Genomic DNA, 20011 nt, shown 5'->3' on the forward strand with positions numbered 1-20011 from the left:
TCAAGCGTCGGTACTTATATATCGGGATGGTGGAGGCCGACAAGGACTCGTGTTCACCCCCTCTTTCTCGAACAGATGTGTCTCGCGGGAATGTGGGAGATGTTGGAAAACGACGGTCAAGGTGATGTGAGGGCCTGGGGTTACCTTGACAATACGACGGGGAGGAGGAGGAGGAGCCAGTCATAGAAACGTGGCATGATTTACTTGGTGTTAACGAGGATGCTTAACTGTAATGACGATTACGATTAAACGGAAAATAAGGCTTCGTTAGTATCAATAATTGATTGGGGATTGGTAGTGAATTTTAATGACAAATTGATAGAGTTTGCAGTCTGAAAAATAAGATTCAAAAAAATTCTAAGGGCTTGTGTAAGGAGATGTTGATAGGAATTATGAGAATACGATAGAATGGTAGTTGGAGATGGCGGGTTTGGTAGAATTAATGAATTTATTTGAAACTATATTTTGGCTGATTCGGTTCGGGAAGGACTCTCCGTGGAGGGACACTATTTTATTCATTTGTCCTGTGCCTTTTATGGTTTCCAAACGGCTCACTGTTAGGATAAGAACAAAATTTCATGAGCAGTTGATTGCCAAATTTTTGAGCTTGAGGTACTAAACGCGATTTAGGACTGAAAAATAGAATAGTTTCTGTTGAATTTTTCATGAAGGAAATAGAAAACAAAAATTAATCTTATTCTCTTCTGAGTGTTTATATTTAAATTGAAAAACATTTTTATGGGTTGGAATTCAGAGAAGTGTGAGGTATGGTGTTTAGGTTTGATTTGAAGTATGTAGACAAAGTGGAATGTATAGGACTCTTCGAGAGCATGAGAGGGTGTTGTTTCCCTTTGTAAATCTAGTTAGTTCCTCCAAGGAATCGATACCGAGCGACTGTGTCTTCCGAGCACAATTATTTGAGTTAAATAATAAAGAAAGAAATAGTTGCAATAATATCCAGGATATTATTATTTCTAATAACCCATTTCCAATAGTTTCAGATTTTTTCAAAAATTAAGTACTTAAAACTCTCAGTCAATAAGTTCAATAAATTTTGACTACGAAACTAGATTGTGAGGACATATGCATGTGGAAACAATGCCGCAATGAATTGTATCTTGACAATCGATCAGTGACTCGCGTGGAAGATATCGCAATGAGCCTATCATTTCAACAGGCAGGAATAATCAGTTAGATATAAAAATTCAGAGCCAAATAGTCCAGAATTTCCTATTGTTACATCTCTTTTTTCTTCAAACTAATAATTTAAAGAGCAAAAGATAAATATTATTGTGATTTTGCCTGTCAAAACCTAAAGTACTTTGTACTAAAATACCGCCCCAAATATTTGCAAACCGAGTACACTACAGAATTATTGAAGTTAGGGGCGATTTTCTGCATATCAATTTGTTCTCAGTGGATTTCTATGTTTCGGAATTGAATTTTTCAAATATCCTAATCACAGGATACTACAATGATGATCATCTAGGGCCAATTATGGGAATTCATTAGTATTTCCTAATAAGTACCTTTGGAACAGTTGACGATTGGATATGCCAACAATCAAGGGAGAATGATTCTTGATAAGGAACGAGCACAGAGTGATTAAAATTAAATTATCTGATTATTATTTTTATTTCACCAGGAATTCAGGAGGTAATACCAGTCATTGAGTGTGAAGTGATTGTTATTTTGATGAGGGGGAGGGGACGATATAATTTGAAACAAATTAGATGATAATTACTCTGATTGCGTGGATTGGTGATTATGAAAATCGAGGGAAAAGAATTTTTCTACGACTAAGAAACGTGAAATAATTGAGAACCAATCGAATGATGTATTCACCGCAAAAAACTTTTTAAATTTGAGTTTAAAACGTACCGCAATGTTTATCAAAACTGGGGGATATTTTCTCATCTCTCTATTTTCTCATATGCGAGAAAATGTTTACAAGAAATTTTTTAAAACTGAAATTCATCCAAAACATTAGTCAATGTATATAAAAACATCATATTGAACCGGAAATTTTGAAAATTCATTAAAATGTTTATTCTCATTAACGAAACGGGCAACTGCATTGCCTTGAACTTTTCTCAGTCAAATTAGAAATCTCTAATAATATTACGTTGTTATGGCATGTAAACAATTTAGTCTAACGCTACAGACATGAAAATGACAGCTATTTGACGTCTAAATTACAAAATTCATCCTAATTATCGAATCTTACTAAATGAATGATTTCAATTTCGATAAGGAATCGGTCCAATTGACTTAATGGGCTATTGCGAGCTAATAAGCCCAATTTTATAACTCAAATAATGGAAAACGATTTTAAAATGATAGAATCCTTGTTTCTCTATCGCTAATTTCCCATAACTAAGCATTTTAATCAGCGTAGACAGTTAAGTTTATGACTTTCAAACAAAAGCATTGTTGAAATGAAGAACAAAATAAATAAAGAGTTTTATTCCTTTGAAATGTATCACTCCCCCATGTTAACTGTCACATAAATATCCGAATACTTTTAACAATACCTTACATCATGACACCGATAAACATTTATTGGCCGCATACATCTCTACATCACTCTACAAACAATGTCTCCACACTATCATAATTACATACCATCGAAAAAAATCAATGAACCGTACGACCTATAAAATAACAGAAAAAATAACTGACATTTTTTGTTTTCATAATGACAATTGACGACAATTTCACGATTTATATTTCCCTTCTATTAGGCTTTGAATGGCATTCAACGTCAAAATCTAAGCTTTCAATATAATGACCTAACCTTTTATTTTTGACCAAAAAAACGCTCCTAAATTTGATAACATTTCCGCCAGTCTCTTGCATCACAAAACCAATAAACAATTCAACGTCGCATATGGGCCTGCATCATATTACATCAAACTAAGATTAAAATAATGTCTCAATACCACGAAAATTAATTCCCCCAAAAGCACTCACAATCAGTGATCTCTGCAAGGTACAAAAAATCATATAAAATAAAAGCCTGCTATTTTTTGAACTCATTACCATAAATAAATTTCCCCACAGGGCCTTCATCTGTCAAAAAAATCATCACCCACCAATCACCACTCCACTCCCCTATGAATTTTCCACAGCAATCTGAATGAATTTATTCTCACCGTCAATCCACCTGAAATTCTCCACACCTCTCATCACGCATAATAATGAAATCACCACGTGCTGAAGTACTCCCTCAATGCCGCCATCATCACCTGGAATCCGGATGCCAAGTTTTCCACTCACGTTTTCCAACTATCAAAACCAATTCTCGTAACAAGACGCAAAAAGTGATTGTTACGGTAAATGTTAAATCAGACTCACGAGAGTCGTGGAATAATTAACCAGGAATCGTCAGCTGATCATGATGATCCAGCGTTTACATAAACCTCTGTACCTTTTAATTCCTCTGATCGAAATGAACTGAAAAAAAAAAAAGCAATCAATTCCCCTCGGGCGATTCGTTATATTACAATTGCAGATTGCAATTGTCCGCAGTGATCATTTTTATAAAACATAATGGCCAGGGCTTGACTCATTCTCCAACGTCTATCCGATTCAGGCAATTCCGTAACGATTGCCGATTTTCCTTATTCGCTCACCGCCCTTCCCCTCCTCCCCCTCCCCACACCCCAAGCAATTGAACTCCTCTAATTGCATAATTATAAACAGCTGTTACATCGTGCCTCATGCAAAGCCGATAACTACCGAATGAGTGAATGGTAAAAAAGAAATAAGGAGAGACACGAGTCACTTCCAAGTCGTGTCTTTTGTTCAGTGAAAGTAATTATCTGATCGGCTTCCGTGATTCTATGGTGTGATAAAGTCTATAGCGGCTCGATGGGGCGGTATTGGGATTGATGTATCACACAAGTTAGAAAGGGACCTATGGTGAGATGGTGGCCGTCAATTGATGGCCAAAGTCGTAACAGTACCTTTTGACGAATAAGTGTCAGGGTGTATAACGTTAATTCGGTTTCCGGGAATTACTCGGTTACTTTTAAATATTTATACGGAATTTTAGCGCTGGATACGCACTGTTGACAATGCGTCGCGTTTATGTCGAACTGAAAAATTTATGTGTCGAGATTTTATCTGCATATGGATAAACTATTTGTATTAGATTTAAGTCAATTCATCGACTGTTTACGGATGTGTAAGTGTTTTGATTAGTTTTTCTAGTTGAATGCATTCCTAGTTTTGCAGTGGAACATGAGTTTCCGGAATTTTTAGTAATTTTTATTGGTCAAACTTTGATATGATATGAATTCGAATGTTGACTCGTTAGAAAAATTATAAATGGGAAAAAACACAAGGGAGCTTTATAAACAATTGAAGGGTAGTTTTGCAATCATACGAGTGATTTCTATAAATAATTTCTCAACAATCAATTCATCGACGTAAAAATCAATTCTTCGAAATCGTAAGAAATGTATTAATTTTCAGAATTTCACCAGAAATCAATTTCCTGTCTGTAAAAACAAGATCTTATCACGTGTCACCATTTGCCTACTGAACTAATGAATGGACTCCCTATTATGAGATCCTCACGAGATCCTGGCCATCGGTTGACGGCCAGAGTCGTAATAGTACCCTTTGACGAGTAAATGACGAGATGGGGGACACGTTCATGGATTTTTCATGTAACGATTAGTATCGCCTTGTTGGAGCACTAAGGGAATGCTGAGTAGTGCAGTAAGGACGAAGTGGCAAGGTCCTGGAACGCTCCAGTAAGCCATTTGATTTTCTAAATTCGGAGGTCGATTTCCCTTTTGATTATTTTCAATAACATGTTCAGTATTTTTTGCTATTAAAATTGCCGTGGTATCCTGTTCTATTTTTGCACGAGTTATATGAATATGGGTGGATTAATGTGATAAACATTTTTCCGATCAAATAAATAACACCAACAACTTACCCGTTAATGCGTAATAAAAGCTGTGAGTTGAATTATGAGGGGAGTTATTAGATAGAATGGACGTTTAATTCTTTATTTCCTTTTTTTTTCTTACAGTTCGCTTCTGATGGGTTTACAGGCGGCCTTTCTATTATACACGAGTGAAATTCACTCGTTCCTCTCAGATGACTCCGGTTATTTGTTGGGGAGCTAATCGATCATAATACACGTCGGAAAATTTCACTTCAATTGAAGCATGTCTACGACGCACACTGCATCGAAATCGTTAATCAGCACTCGTGGTGGATGTTTTGGATCACTGCTGGAATAAGCGGGTATTTCCGGTATTCGGAGGGTCTTCCGACAGTTGCAACCTCGAGGATCAGCTGTGATGCACAGCTTGAGTTTTATTTTTCATGATGAGAAGATTGTAACTGTCCATTTTGACTCTCTCTCACATTTTAATTGTTGTGAGTCCAAAATAATTAATTTTCGAGAAAATGTTCAGGTACGCAATTGGGAGTCGAAGGCTTATTAAAATAAATAAATAGTGGCGATAAAAATATGATAGACTCCGGAATATTATATGCTCGATTTGGCAATATTTTTTTTTCCGGGTATGATTCCGAAATGAGGGACAAATTTCTAAGTATGATTCATATATTCCTAAAAACGATGTGATCATTGAGGTGGAGAGTGTCATTTGAACATTCGAAGTTGAGGCCAAGGGCTTTGGAGAGGATCAAGGGAATGATGCTGCGGGAATGGGCTGTGATATTGAGCTGTCCTAGAGTCGAAATGTCGGGTACACCGAGGATAAGTGGAGTTTTGAAGGTGAAGACGTTCATTTGAACGAATTATATCTATTCCGGTGATGAATATTAATTATTTTTTACGGCATCGTGTCAGTGTATCGGTGCATTCCAAAAAAATTTCATCCTTCCTGAACCATTTTAGGTGAATTTTAGTGAAATATTCAAGAGCTGATGAAAAAATTAATCGATTGGTTTCAATTTTCACGACAAATATGAGAAGCAAAATGTTTCATTAAATGAATATTATAGTAAATTAAATATATCTGATGAAATTCATGATTGTCACATGTCAAAAACCACTGGAGCATATCAGATTCCTGTCTTTTCAATGACATAACTCATAACCTTCAGTCACGTCCTCTGCATATAGAATGAAAATCTCAATTCGTCAATGAAAATCGATATTTCAAATCTGAGATGATTTGAAGCGTCTAGAATGGAGCTCTTTCAAGGTTGTTAAACCATTTGATCTGGAATCGAGATATTCCTTTGAATCAAAACAACAAAGCCCTTTCCAACAATTCCCATGAGACACTTTTAATCAATATCACGAGACACGATCAATTATCTGATGTCAGCTTTTAGACTGTACTACAAAACATCGAATGTAATCAGATAATGACCTGAAATTAATCTTCTTGTGCAACAGTCATTATTTACCTTGAAAGGACCATTGGTACGGATACAGGAGAGGGGTAATAAATAATGAAAATTTAGTTTTGAATTTCTACAGGACAATTAGGTGTGTGAAAATTTAATGGAGACAGTTGATCAGAAAAGTCTCTTGCAATTTCTCTTAAAGTCATTTTTTAATCGTCGTAAGTCACTGATTTAGTACAATGATTGCGGAATTGAGTGAGACAATTTTCAAAATAAGAAATATTTAATGAAATAAAATGAGGAAAAACTTTTAACAATGCAAATGGTAATTTGAATAAAGAAGTTCTAAGCGAATGCATTGGATTTCTCTACGATTTTCTTCCTATGAATAGCTGGAACGATATACCCATTTGTAAATTCACAAGTATGAATTCATGGTATTTACGTGCATTTCTCAATGATGATAGGAATGCATCGAGTGAATTCCCAATGGCGTGAATGATTATTTTCATGCCAGTTTAAAAAAAACATCTCCACGATGAATTTCACATTTTCCAAGGAAAAGAAATGGGGTCAAACGTCTGAATAAGGAACACTTGAAACATCCAGACTGATTACATCTCCACTTTTGAGAAGAAATATTTCACGATTTTTTTTTAGCTGAAGAAATTAAATACAAATTTTCTGGGGAAACAAAAGTAAAGTGTAGGTCTAGATCTTGACCAATCTGTTGTGTGAATGATACATCATAATCTGGTCGATAGATTTGAATGATATTCACACATAATTTACATTTATAATATACATGTCACATGGGATTTTTGGGCACACACATGTCCACACATCTTTATATCATTAGCATATGTCATCGACATGTCTTTTAGCATTATCCCCTGAAGTGATTTCTTGTCAAACGCTCCTACTGCTGTCTATCCCTTCACTCACAAATGTGATGTCCGTTTTCATCGAAGCACGAAATAGAATATATTCTGATAGAATTTTATATTTTCTTCTACACCTACACTTAAGATAATTTTGGCGATTTTCATACGATCAAATTTCTTTTGTTTTATTCTGTTATTGGAAATTAATGCGCTGGCAATTCCCTGCTCAAAGTAATTAATATTTTTTAATTCCAGAGCCCATGGATCTTCATCATCGCCTTTTGAAGATTGATCGTCCTTCGATTTGTAATGATATCAATAGTTTTAGCAGAAGATTTATTGAATGTTGGATTTTTCATGAAATAAATAGAAAATAAAAATCAATCTTATTCTCTTCTGAATGTTTATATTTAAATTGAAAATCATTTTTATGGGTTGGAATTCAGAGGAGTGTGAGGTCTGGTATTTAGGTTTGATTGTAAGTATGTAGACAAATTAAAAATAAAAGGTCCAGGGTGTTGTCTCCCTTTGTAAATTTAGTTAGTTCCTCCAAGGAATCGGTAGAGAGCGGATGTGTCTTCCGAACACAATTATTTGAGTTAAATAATAAAAAAAGAAACCGTTACAATTATTCCCAGGATATTATTATTCCTAATAACCCATTTCCAATACTGAATGATTTTGAAAATTAAATATTTTCTGTCGTCCCTTAAAAAATCGTGCATTCTTCTGCACATACCGTGGATTGGAACTCAAAAGCCTTCACGCTTTCGCAATTCCCGGAAGACTAAATATGAATTAACTAACTCCCTCGAAAAATATGACCATCAAATAATTATTATTTTTCACTTGTGGGCACTTTGCCAATGGAAGCCAAGGCGAGCGTTTAATTGGTATATAAAACGCAAACTCAATCGGTATAACCTAGTTTTTTTTTTTTTTATTCCATCCTCACTCCCTGTCTAGTAGTACCGATTAAATGACCTTGAATTATAAAAATCGGAAATGTCACATTAATTGCGTGGAAGGTGAAATATATTTATTTTTATAATGAAATACAATTTATTATCGCGTAACCCATGACTCGAGTGGTTATTACAATTCCTAATGTCATATTCAATGTACGTTTTCTCGTTTAAGCTTCACTCGGACATTCGACGTTATCCTACCCGGATGCGAGACGTACAGTTCTCCATGCAGAACAGACGGGCAGTCAATGTAATACACGAAATACGCATATATCATTGCGAGCACTAACTGTCAACAAATATAGTAAAATTTTTTCTTTGTTTCAATGAGGGATATTTTTTTATGTATTCAAATGTAAATGTCGGAACTGGATTTTTTTGCAGAGAGAAATAGATGATGAACATTGTCCTGAACACGGAGAGAAATATTCAGGAAAAATTGGAGTTCGTTTATCAATTACAAAAGTGGCTAAGAAAATTTACGTAACAGTATGGCAATTTTTCTCAGACAAAAAAAAAAAAAAAGATAAAAATACGAAAAACGAACGAACGAATAGATAAAAATTACGAAAGACTGATTACGGAAAAGGTACGTAATTTTTATCGAATTTTTCTCTCCGTAAAGGTATTGACAAAAAAACTGAACATGAGAATGAACAGTTGGGTCGTCAATACAGAGAAGGGAGCCCTTTTGACATTAATCTTGTCGGGCATAAAATCGCAGCAGAATTTACAGTAGTATATTTCGATAAAAGTGCAACAGAGTGATAAGTCGGCGGCCCGAGGCGAAGCCGACCATTTTCTAGATTTCTTTCTCATTCGGATGAAATCAATGTAGACTTCCGTTTTTAGAGGATGCATTGAGTCCACGGCCGCGCCCCATATTTTTATGACGCGTCGCAGGACTAAATTAATTTGATTTTCATTGAGGAAATTGATGACAAATCGTCCAAACAACCAATTAAGAGCGCCAGTGCTTTTGATCCTTCGCGCGAGGCTGAAGTTTACTGCATTTTTTCATATTCACCTTCGTCAGAAGATTTTTCCCATTGATTTTAATTTTTTTTCTGCGCTTAAGGCTGAGTGTAAAAAAATTGCAGGGTGATGTTAATGGAGTCGGTGTTGAATGGATTCTGGCACTGTTTTTACTACCGTGTGAGGGTCGAAAATTAAAGGCTACCACATCGTTGCGGTTTTAATGCGGAAATGCCTAGTGCGCATAGAAAATTGTTATTGAATGTTTTATGTGCAGGGTACGGAAATGAGGTGATTAAGAACACTCAATTAAACCGAATAATCCGCCCAGCTAGACATTTTTTATAGGAACTTTTGGTAAATATTTTGGGAATTCTGGTGACTTTAAATTTAATTAAAAATCTGCTCACAGAGAATTCAGCCGTCGTTTGAAAGTCAGGACATTTCACTTGGTGATTGAATTACGCTATTAAATTAACATAATCTTTTTTTTCATGAGATGATCGCATTTACGAGTGACTTGTCCCATTCCATTAATCCTGGATTTATCATTACAAACGAAGAAGGTGCTATTGCAGAAATTGTTTGCGCAACTGACATCAAGTCACTACAAGAGGGTGAGTAAACGATTAATCATTTAAAGTCAATACAAGTAATAATAGAAGTGGATTGGTTCCGTGGTTGGAGGTTGAGGTTTATTCCACTTTTAAATATTCATCCACATTCCAACATATTTGAGCAAAAAAATTAATTGCATTTATTAATAAATTCCAGTATTAACGTTAAGTACGTAAAAACTTTGTTCCTTGTAGACAACAATATCGGAGGATTCAATTATTGATAAATACTAGTCCATCCTGTGTGAATGCAATTGTATATGATTTGAAATTCATTGGATTACATAATTACCAGTACAATTAATTATCAGGTTAATTAATTTTTATTCCTCCCATGTTTATGGTGCTGGAAAAAGCTGTGCCCCCCCCGACGAAATTGAACTCATTGAGATAATTTTTGTGCTATTCTACTTTATTTATTTATTTTTACCAGAATTTATTGCACGTTCTGGCGCGAACTTGCAATTGATCATCGCCCGAAGGCCTTCAGCCAATTTTTGTGTTATTTATAACTGATAATACTTAACGTTGGAAATATTCTTTCGCCAGAAGGGAATTAGGTGATTTCAACGATAGTACCATATTTTTTTATAGAACGTAATATGTGAGGATTGAATCATGAAATTTTATTGACGGAATTCATGGCAAATCATCGTTGGAACTACTTAAGATTGCTACTGTATTTAATTATCGGGCTGAAGTGGAAGTTTATTGCAGGTTTCAGTACGCCTTTCCATTCCGACACTTCCCTGATGCATTTTTAATTCAGGGCACTGAAAAAAAAATTAATTTAACCAGTCGTCGGTGGAAAACTCACTTTCTGGTCGTAAATAAAATACTCTCATTTACCAAATCTCCTAACAAGTATGAGGACAGAGGATATAATATGTTTCTATTTAGCACAGTAAGATAAATAATTAAACTGAATATTTTTATGGTCGGTTTCATAAGTTACATCAATTGCATTCAGCTACTGCATCAAAAATGGTTCATCACGTCCTTATCTTCCTTTAAAACTAAACGACAGAACTTTTTCTATTTATAACTTAATAACCCACAAAAAACCATTTCTTGTCATGACCCCCTCAAGCAAGTTCGTCCGAAGATAATTACACAATTAAGAAAAAAATCAATTATTAACTCATAATGCTCCAAATACCACTTTACCGTCGGTTTTCTTCCTCAATCAATTCTACCCACAAAAAATCGTGATGGAGTGAATAAAAATGGACACTTTTTCACATCGACTAAATTCCTCCATTATCGCATTTTTTTCCTCCCGCAAAAAAAGAATTGTTGCTGTAATTTCTGCTCCCCTCTGTGAAATCAATCCGTCGAAATATTAATCCTGTATTTTTTGAGATAATTGCGACAGTATGTAAGAGAGTATCACGAATAATTTCGACATTTCGCTGGGCGAATGTTCGGCATCGACCCCGTGGCACACGTTTTATCCAGTTCCGACACGTTCGATCGAGCATACATATTGGTTTGAATATAAAAAAAAATCGGAATACCGCAGTAGTACACGCGAGCGTATACCAAGAGCACTTATACGCCCACAGCCGCACTTTTCACCCCACTGATAATGATAATTCTCCAGTGATTATTTTTTTTCTCTTGCCTTTGAGGCTGAGAGAGAGAGGGTGGATATGACGTTTACGTCCTGAATGAAACGGATCTTTATGGCTATCGGGCATCGGTATCGCATAGTGAACGACGTTACTGATAGAATGATGGGGGGCCTGAAGGTCCCAGACGAAAACATTGATCTCGATAGAGTCATAACAATGGGGGTATAAAAATTCTTATATTTTACCAGATCAAGTACGATAAAACTTTATTTCTACATTTTTGCCCCATGTGGTAGACAGTCATCATCTCCAATGCAATGATCGATCATCGAAGATGATAAGTTTGAGACTGGGAAGTGCAGTGATCGAGAACAGCCGGGGTAATCTCAAATTATATTTGGAAAAATATTCTCTTAAGATTCTTCTATCACTGCGAATATTGGAAATCGCAATGAAAATAAGATAATTAGAAAATGCAAATTATTAATGAATATGTAACACAAAGTATTAATGAAAATATATGTGTGCAAAGAATCTGGGATTTTTAATCCATTTGACCATTTTCTTGGTAGCCTGACAGTTGCGGGGGTCAATCTACTGGGGTTTCGCATCGAGGCAGACAGTCATATATTTGTGTGCAAATTTTACAATGAATTATTGACATATTCATTGTGATATTTCATGACACATTGCAATTCATTATGAATGTTGATTGAGACCTCATTTCAACGATAATTTTATAATTTTGTGTCAATTATTTTTATGATCCATAAATGTCTCCTGTGAATTCTTAACGATTTTATTATTCACATAAGATAGGAATTTCATTTGCACTTTGTTTTTTGTTCTCAACTTGGAAATAATGTTTATTTCAGTGATTTTTTTATTAGAATATTAATTTGTCAATTAATTCAGGGGTTGTTATTGTCGTTATTTTGCTACTGATATTTAATCTCAAATGAGCGATTGTGGATGGTAATTGAACGTCATTCCAAGAATTGTTCTGCAATGTTTTTTTCAATTGATTTTATGATTCATAAATATCCCTAGCACTAGAATTTATCATTTTGATATCGTATATCTGCATGAGTAAATTGTCGATTTAGATAAAGTATTTGTTGCTGATAGCAATTGCAGAATCTTTTGTAAATATTTATCTCATGAACAGAAAACAAAATAATTCATTAATATGTGGTTATTAATATATGGCATGTGAACATCTATATTAATTTGCTGAATATTTTTGTTTAAAACATATTTGAAGGAACGGGAACTTTCTAGTTAAATTTGTGAGACTCAATAGAATTTAATAAGAGTTAATACGTCATTTGTATGTAGAACGTTTTAACGATTTCGTTTCTGCTATTTTTATACAAAAATAGACATCTTCAGTGAATATTTTTTGCTAGTGTGATTATTCAATCACCATTTCCATAAATAAGTCACGCAGTTCCCTGATTGAATCAGGATACGTGAGAAAGTGAATGAATCTGGCCCAGAACTCCGCGATGAAATAGAATAAATTACATTCACGTGAAATGAAAATGACTAATACTTTATTTTTGTTGCATCAAATGATGAGGTCTATTATGAAATACTGTGTCTAATTCCAATTTCTCCGTGATGCTGATTTACTGGGTTAATCTTTTTCCGGTTTTTCCCATATTATTATTTTCCATCTTGGTGCACTCAAAGAAATACTTCATTTAAATTAAATAGAACTTTACATAATTTCTTTCTTTAAGGTAGGAATTTTTGTTTAAATGGTGAATTCAGAACAATACAATTACTTATTAATAACTGGTTCAAGAATTATTTTAGTTTTATAAAGTAATAACCAATGAACTTTCATTGCGATCGACAAATAATGTGTTTCGTGAAAAACTAACTAATGTACATGATTGTACATCGTTAGTACATCAATATCCATGTATTGATTTTGTTACTAACTCCTTGAATAATTGAGAATCATCATTTTAATTTTGTCTATGATGTGGGCTGGAAAAAAATAAAAAACAATTTTTTAAATTCAACTGTAGCTAGTTTTATCATGAATATAAAGGTTTGCTCATTTGTACGTATCTTAATTATCGAATGCAATCAACTAAAAATTGTGATTACTCCCCTCTTCAATCTATTAAAAAATTCCATATGCTAGAAGTCCACATTCGCTTGGCGAATTATGGTAGGATGGCGCAGAAAGATATGCCAAAGTTCCTCCGAAGATTAAAAAATTATAACTCCTTTTTTCATAAATATTAAGGAGTGCAACCAACGGTGTGCGGAGGAGAATCTAATTCTTCTTAATCAGGCCAAGTTTCATTTCTTCAACTCTGTGCTGTCTGGATACCGCACGCAGCACACAGAGGTCGCCATCTACAAATGCTACCCTCTCGGCATCTAAGTGACGCCGGAATTTCTTACTAAAATTGTACCACAGATGGCAACAATTTCTAAATAACAATTCTGTCTAGAGTTCTGCAATAGGAATGTAGTATCTCAGACGGTAGTTTATCATGTGCTGCTTTACTTTATCGCTTCAGGAAATATCAATTTCTGTTATCCATCTAAAACAATTCCGCACTTGCCAAACAGATTGCTTATGAAAATATAGAAGTCTGAATTGTCTGACTACGAACTAGATTTTCCACTGACCTGGAACCCAGGTAACATGAAAATTATGAAAAAGGTCAAGGAAATTACGTAGAGGCTGAGACCCAACTTCCTGGGGACTCGTATATTCTCGTCTTTATTTCTCGTGGAATCTATAGCACCAGAGTAAATCTTCGTAGACCGAACAATTTATTTTGCATACAATCTCCGCAATTTGTGAGTATCTTCTTGGAATACTGCCCAAATTGCGATTCACGTTTACTCGTAAAAATTAACTGTCTACTTATATAAAAAGGGATTCACAAATTACCCATGATACACTTATAATTTAAAATATATTCTTCAACCTAAAATTGTCATACATTTTATTTAATTTATCGAAAATGTTGAGAATTATTGCAATTTCGAAGGCAAATGAGTATCCGCACTGAGAAAAAAAAATTGTTCGACTGGTGACCGAAAGTCTGGAGAATTATGACAAATTTTCTCATTAAGGTCATGCGCATAATAATTTAATTATTCCCTGTATTATATTATAATCTTCGAAAATGAACATATGTAGACTATGTGTAGGAGTTGGTCCTACATAGAAATACGTCCCACAAATATTTTTTTCGGAATCTGTTTTTACTTTAAATCACCACCGCACACGAAATTTCTCGCCGATTTAAAGATGAATTCACGGTCAATTTTGTCACTCAACCGAACTTTCTCCCAACATTTCCCATTTTTTATTCCATAAACTCATTTCGTCACCATTAGTCCCTGAATCTGCGGTGGATATTGATAATAAATGTTTGCAGTCTGATAAACTTTCCATTTTCTCGGCTGTCACCGCAATGATAGCAAATTGATGCAAATAGTCGCTTCCACTGTTGCTTTTTCTCGCCGAAGAGAATCAGAATTCAGTAAACGTGTTTCTGCATCGGTTCTCCATCACTTACAATTACGGCCCTGCGATGTTTACAGTGACACAACTGGAGCGATAAAAATTAGAGAGATAAATGTCAAATAATGCGATCCCTCATTTAGAAGAAAACATGCTTCTGCCTCAAGTATTTATAAAAAATCAACCTGATTTCTGACTTGTAGATCGCGTGTAGCCCATTACCGATGATACTGAGAATTATTGCGTAACTCTGGGCATGGAACCATGCATTAGAGATCAATTTAAAGAGTCGCTGAAGGCTTGACGGGTCGTTGTCGCGATGACAATCAAGAGGAGGGTCTCGTGGTGGCACATCTCGTTAATATAACGAGGGGATGAGTGCAACAACCGCAGTGCAAACCAAAGCCCAGTGGGTATTCCAATATCCCGGTGGGTAATCGCAGTATGCGCAATGCGGTAATTTTATAACTTCAGTATGAGGATAATTCAGTTACGTCATTGAGTTTTGTTGTGGTGAAGCTTTTATGCGGGTGGGAAATCATTTTTGATCGGTGTCATGGAAAGGAGTAATTCGATTTATTCATCAATTCGATTGCAACTCGATTGATGAGAGAAAAAATAATCAGAATAATTTGATTATCAAGAAAAATCATCCCAGAATATTAATTTATTTGTCATTCAGCGCGATTTCAGTATCTTTAATAACCATGAGCATTATAAAGGGGTTAAGCTTTAGGGTAATGCTAGGGATTTTTTTGGAACCGCATTAATACGTTTTTGGAAAATTGTATAATTATTTTATGTTGCAAAAAAATTGAAATTTCATTTCAACGCATGGGGAATAATATTCAATGAAAATTACGTTCTTATTTGTTAGTTTAGAGTAAAATACGCTGGCAGGCAATTTTACATAACTGTCACGTAATTCTTACCTGAAATAACAGAATTTTTCCGAAGTGTTCCGCGTTTTTCCCTGAATAGATTGTGGAAAATTACGATAGTCTTACATAAATTTTTCCGAGCCGATTTCGTAATCGAGAAGTAAACTATGAGTCCCATAATTTTTCCTGAACTGTTGCCTCCATGCATGGCGTGTGCTATTTTCTTACATTTGTGCATCTGTCAAATTATCAAAAGGTAATCTTCAGATGTACCTCTTTCACAAAATTAATTGTCAATAAGTAATTGATCAATAATTTAGGAAGTTCGGTGAATTACCTTCAATGACGTATGGAAATATATTGTCCTTTGTTAGAAACATTAATTTAATGGAAGAGACCAAAATTTAATGCAGTCTCGTGTCACATAAAAATGAAAAACGTTCAAGCAATACATCCACAAGCCAGTATAAAGGCTAGAATTGCTTGCGCATTAGATCATTACTACTCAGTGTACAGTTTTATGCGACAAACGAATGCACAATGTCGTGGGTAAAGTAAATGTTTCGAAACCCAGTGACTAGTTTTTGTTCCCGAAAACGGGAAATGCATTTTGTCGTAGAAAACATCGCATGCCATGCATATTCAAACAAATGTTCCTTTCATAAACTCCTAATCACCATAAAGTCGTAAACTATTGGATTATGAATTTTTGCGAAAAAAATCTCGGCGATTCCGAGCCCATTCACGGCTGATGATTGCATTGTCTCTGTTCATAAATTTCAATACGTGTTTAGAATTTGAAAATTTTTTAAATTTATGAGTTCCGAGTGAACGATGTCTTTATTTATTTCGAGGCTCTTCCGTGTGTTTTGGAATTAAGTGAAAAGAGTTGTAATGATGTAAAAAAAATTTGGGTCACACACCTTCGACCATCTGCGACGGAGGAACGGTGAAAACGAGTCTCTAAATGTCCTTCTCGGGGATTACCACAAGGACAGTCTACAAGGGCAGGAACTAATAGCAACATTATAGTTTTTAATTTATACGAATGGTTAATGAAAGCGTTCTATGATGAAATGTATGAAGCTGATGACAACATATGAAACATCATCTATTTTGGTTGCAATGAAATTATTTCTGTTTTATATTCAGAGAAATAACGCATTTAATCCCCATCACGTAATTCTCCTTTTGAAATTTTTCTATTTAAATAGTATCTTCGTTCTAGATTAAGAAACTCATGGATTTAACGTCCGCAGGCTCGTCGCATTTCTCCAACATAAATAATGTCAAGAGAATATTTAAAATAAAAAAATGAGTGAGTCAGTAAATGGCGCTGCAGTAAAGCGTCATCGGCAACAAATTAATGAAAAATGACTAATTTTTTTTTGGCTGATCGAATTCCCGGAAAGGCCAGCGGAAACGTCATTCTTCGATTTTTCATGAAAGGTCACAATATTGCGATTATAAATGCCACAAATGAACACACGTATCTAATTATTAAACTATTATAAATCACTGATCTTGATTTCATCCTTTATCTCAATTTTCTACTTAATGATTTCATATGAAATTAAGAGTAGTTTTTGCAGATTCTGCATTATCCAGAATCCATTGGAGATAACCGGAGACCCTCGTATAGACATCGGGCCAATCCAGGCTGCAGGGAATAGCGTATGACGCAATGCCCAGCTGCGCACCCTCGAAGATCAAGGGCCCACCAATGTCCTCGAAGCAGAGGCCCACAGTGCTGTTGAAATAAGTGCAAATATGCATCTCGGTGATGTAACCACGCCGATCCTTTTTGCATTCCTCGTTGGAAATTATTGGGAGGTTGATCTCATGAAGTTTGTCGCTCAACATGAGATTATCCTGGAATTCGAAAAGATACGGTAAAAAAATTCGCATTTTCACTTCGTTGTAGTAGCATTGAGAATATCCTCAAACTCAAAAAATACTCAGCACGATGGCAACACTCATCAGGGCTATTGTGATGCAAATGCACCTCTTGGAATTCTCGGTAGTAAAAACATAAAAACACACACATCCTCGAGTTACTTAACTGGAGTGTGTGCAAGACAATTAGCCCATTTTTTTTTCTCAAAATATGATACCATTTTCCTTATAAGGAAGAAAATCATAACTCTCACCTTGACAGACCAGCCAGCAACTGTGCCCGTCTCGCCATATCGCGTGAACTCATTAGTGTACAGTGTCACTGGTTGCACATTGTCATTGAACTGGATTTCCTCAGCAACACGGACAACTGCAATATTGTCACGATAACGTTTATCGTAATTTTCATGGAAAATTACCCTGTCGATTGTGTATTTATCTCCACCCTTGAAGAAGTTATTTGTACCGACAACGGCCCACGTTACTTTGGGATTTCGTCTGTGGAGAATGATCAACACTGAGGTAGTGGTCCATAGAAGGTAGATGCTAAGATCGATTGGTAATTTTTTCGTTTTTCGCTTAATTATATTTGCACAACGTGTTGCTGGTGGTAACATAATTACCACCAATTCCAGTGACCAATTTCAGTGGTCACATGATTGTCCTTCTCTACCCGCGAAAGGAGAAAATATACAACTTGGTAAATACTTGAATTGAGTAATGAAGGGGCAAACGGAGATGCCTTCCAATTGGCAAATGTTATTGCCAATGTTTTTCGCACTAATTAACGTACGCTAATTCCTTTTGCGAACAATTTCATTACTGACAAAACAATCTTTGATATTTTAGGGCGGGGTAATATGGACGTCTGTTTATTTAAATTGTGGTGGTAGCAATTAAAATTGTTAAATTTGTTGTTGCATCGAATTGTTGAATTGTTGTCTGATTGTGGTCTTTCCGGACCACAAAATGATCATCAATATTCATGAACGCGTCATTGAAAAGAATTTAATGATTAATTTATTGAAAATATTTCTATATTATCAGATATCGTAGTAAATATTCTTGGGACAAGAAATATTTTTTCTCAGTGAATTCAGAAGGTTGAAGACCTTCGGGCGACTCACACGCTTCTTGTAAAAAAGTTCGTCAAAACAAAAAATCTACATCCTAAGAAGGGAGTGTTCGAGGAACTTCCACCGAGAGGGAAACAATGGCCAAAGTAGTTGGAGACTCTGGACCCCTCCCCTTCGTCGCTTATCGAAATTAAAAAAAATAAGGAATAAAGTACAACTATATACTTAGCGAAGCACGAGGCAGATGTCAAAATCCAGTGTTTATTGAGAATAGACCCACTGCAGAAATGATAGTACTCGTCCGTTTGATTGGGGTCTTCACTCTGTCGGAAGGACACTAGATACGGGTACTTGTGCTCTGGTGCCTCTGTACCACCTGTCATCCGTCTGACGCGCCCTCCTGCACAGGCAATTGTTCAATTATTAGTGATAGTGACAGATCAGTTGTTAGTTTATTAACATTTTCTATTAGTTAATACCATCAGCCTGAAGAAGAAGACTCAACAGCAACGCCAACGGAACCATTCGCACCATGATTAATGCTGGGTGTTTCGCAGACGCTCCTAGTTTTATACTTCTTTCCTAATCAGTGTTTGTCATTTCGATTGATCAACTACAAGTGGAAGGGGGAACGGGACGAGGCTTGCGTGCTGTCATGCCAGTGATTCTCATCTTTGAGAATAGAAAAAAGAAGTTTCTCAGAGAATCAATGTCACTGTATTGTACAGCATGACGGATTAGTGCGCTGTCATGAACAAATAATGGATTCCCAGAGGTGGTGGCTGATCACTGCGGGAAGAGTTCTGAATGGGATGAGATTTTGGGAGGAGTGCGTGACATATATCGGCAGAATGACCTGCTAGTTCTTCCCTTTTTGGATTGTAGGGAGTTTTTTTTAAGGTTTCGGGATTCTTTCATGCAGACACTGAACGCGCAGATTCGGGGAGAATAGGGTCTTGATGGGCTTAATGGACGTACTGAGTTGTGAGGAGGGTCGCGAGATTCAAAGTGAGATTTTTGGAATGGCATTCACTGTTGTGTACAGTAGGTGACACGTAATATTTTATGCTTTTTTAGTGAATTTCATGTGACAAGATATCAATGTAAGAAAAAATCAGGAGAAAACATCACCCTAGGAACAGATAAGCGTAAGGTCTAAGGGTTTATGTAGATATGCTCAGTATAATTACGATCACGATATGTTTGTGATTTCAAATCATGTCTGTGATTGTCAGGATATATAAGTACCTTATGGAAATAAGTTTTTTTTCTTATTATGATGTCGCTAAATTA

At 35.5% G+C, this 20011-nt stretch overlaps 1 protein-coding gene across 1 annotated transcript; it reads right to left on the reverse strand.

Annotated features, from left to right (window-relative positions):
- Nucleotides 1-15424: 15424 nt before the first annotated feature.
- LOC135172126 (chymotrypsin-1-like) lies at nt 15425-19344 on the reverse strand. The gene is made up of 4 exons (XM_064138448.1): nt 19198-19344; nt 18944-19118; nt 17897-18140; nt 15425-17618 (listed from the first exon to the last, which is right to left on the reverse strand). Exons 1-4 carry the CDS (start codon nt 19250-19252, stop codon nt 17310-17312), a joined length of 783 nt encoding a protein of 260 aa, XP_063994518.1. The 5' UTR covers nt 19253-19344; the 3' UTR covers nt 15425-17309.
- Nucleotides 19345-20011: the final 667 nt, after the last annotated feature.

Source organism: Diachasmimorpha longicaudata, chromosome 1 (assembly GCF_034640455.1).
Source record: "Diachasmimorpha longicaudata isolate KC_UGA_2023 chromosome 1, iyDiaLong2, whole genome shotgun sequence".
Lineage (NCBI taxonomy): Eukaryota > Metazoa > Arthropoda > Insecta > Hymenoptera > Braconidae > Diachasmimorpha > Diachasmimorpha longicaudata.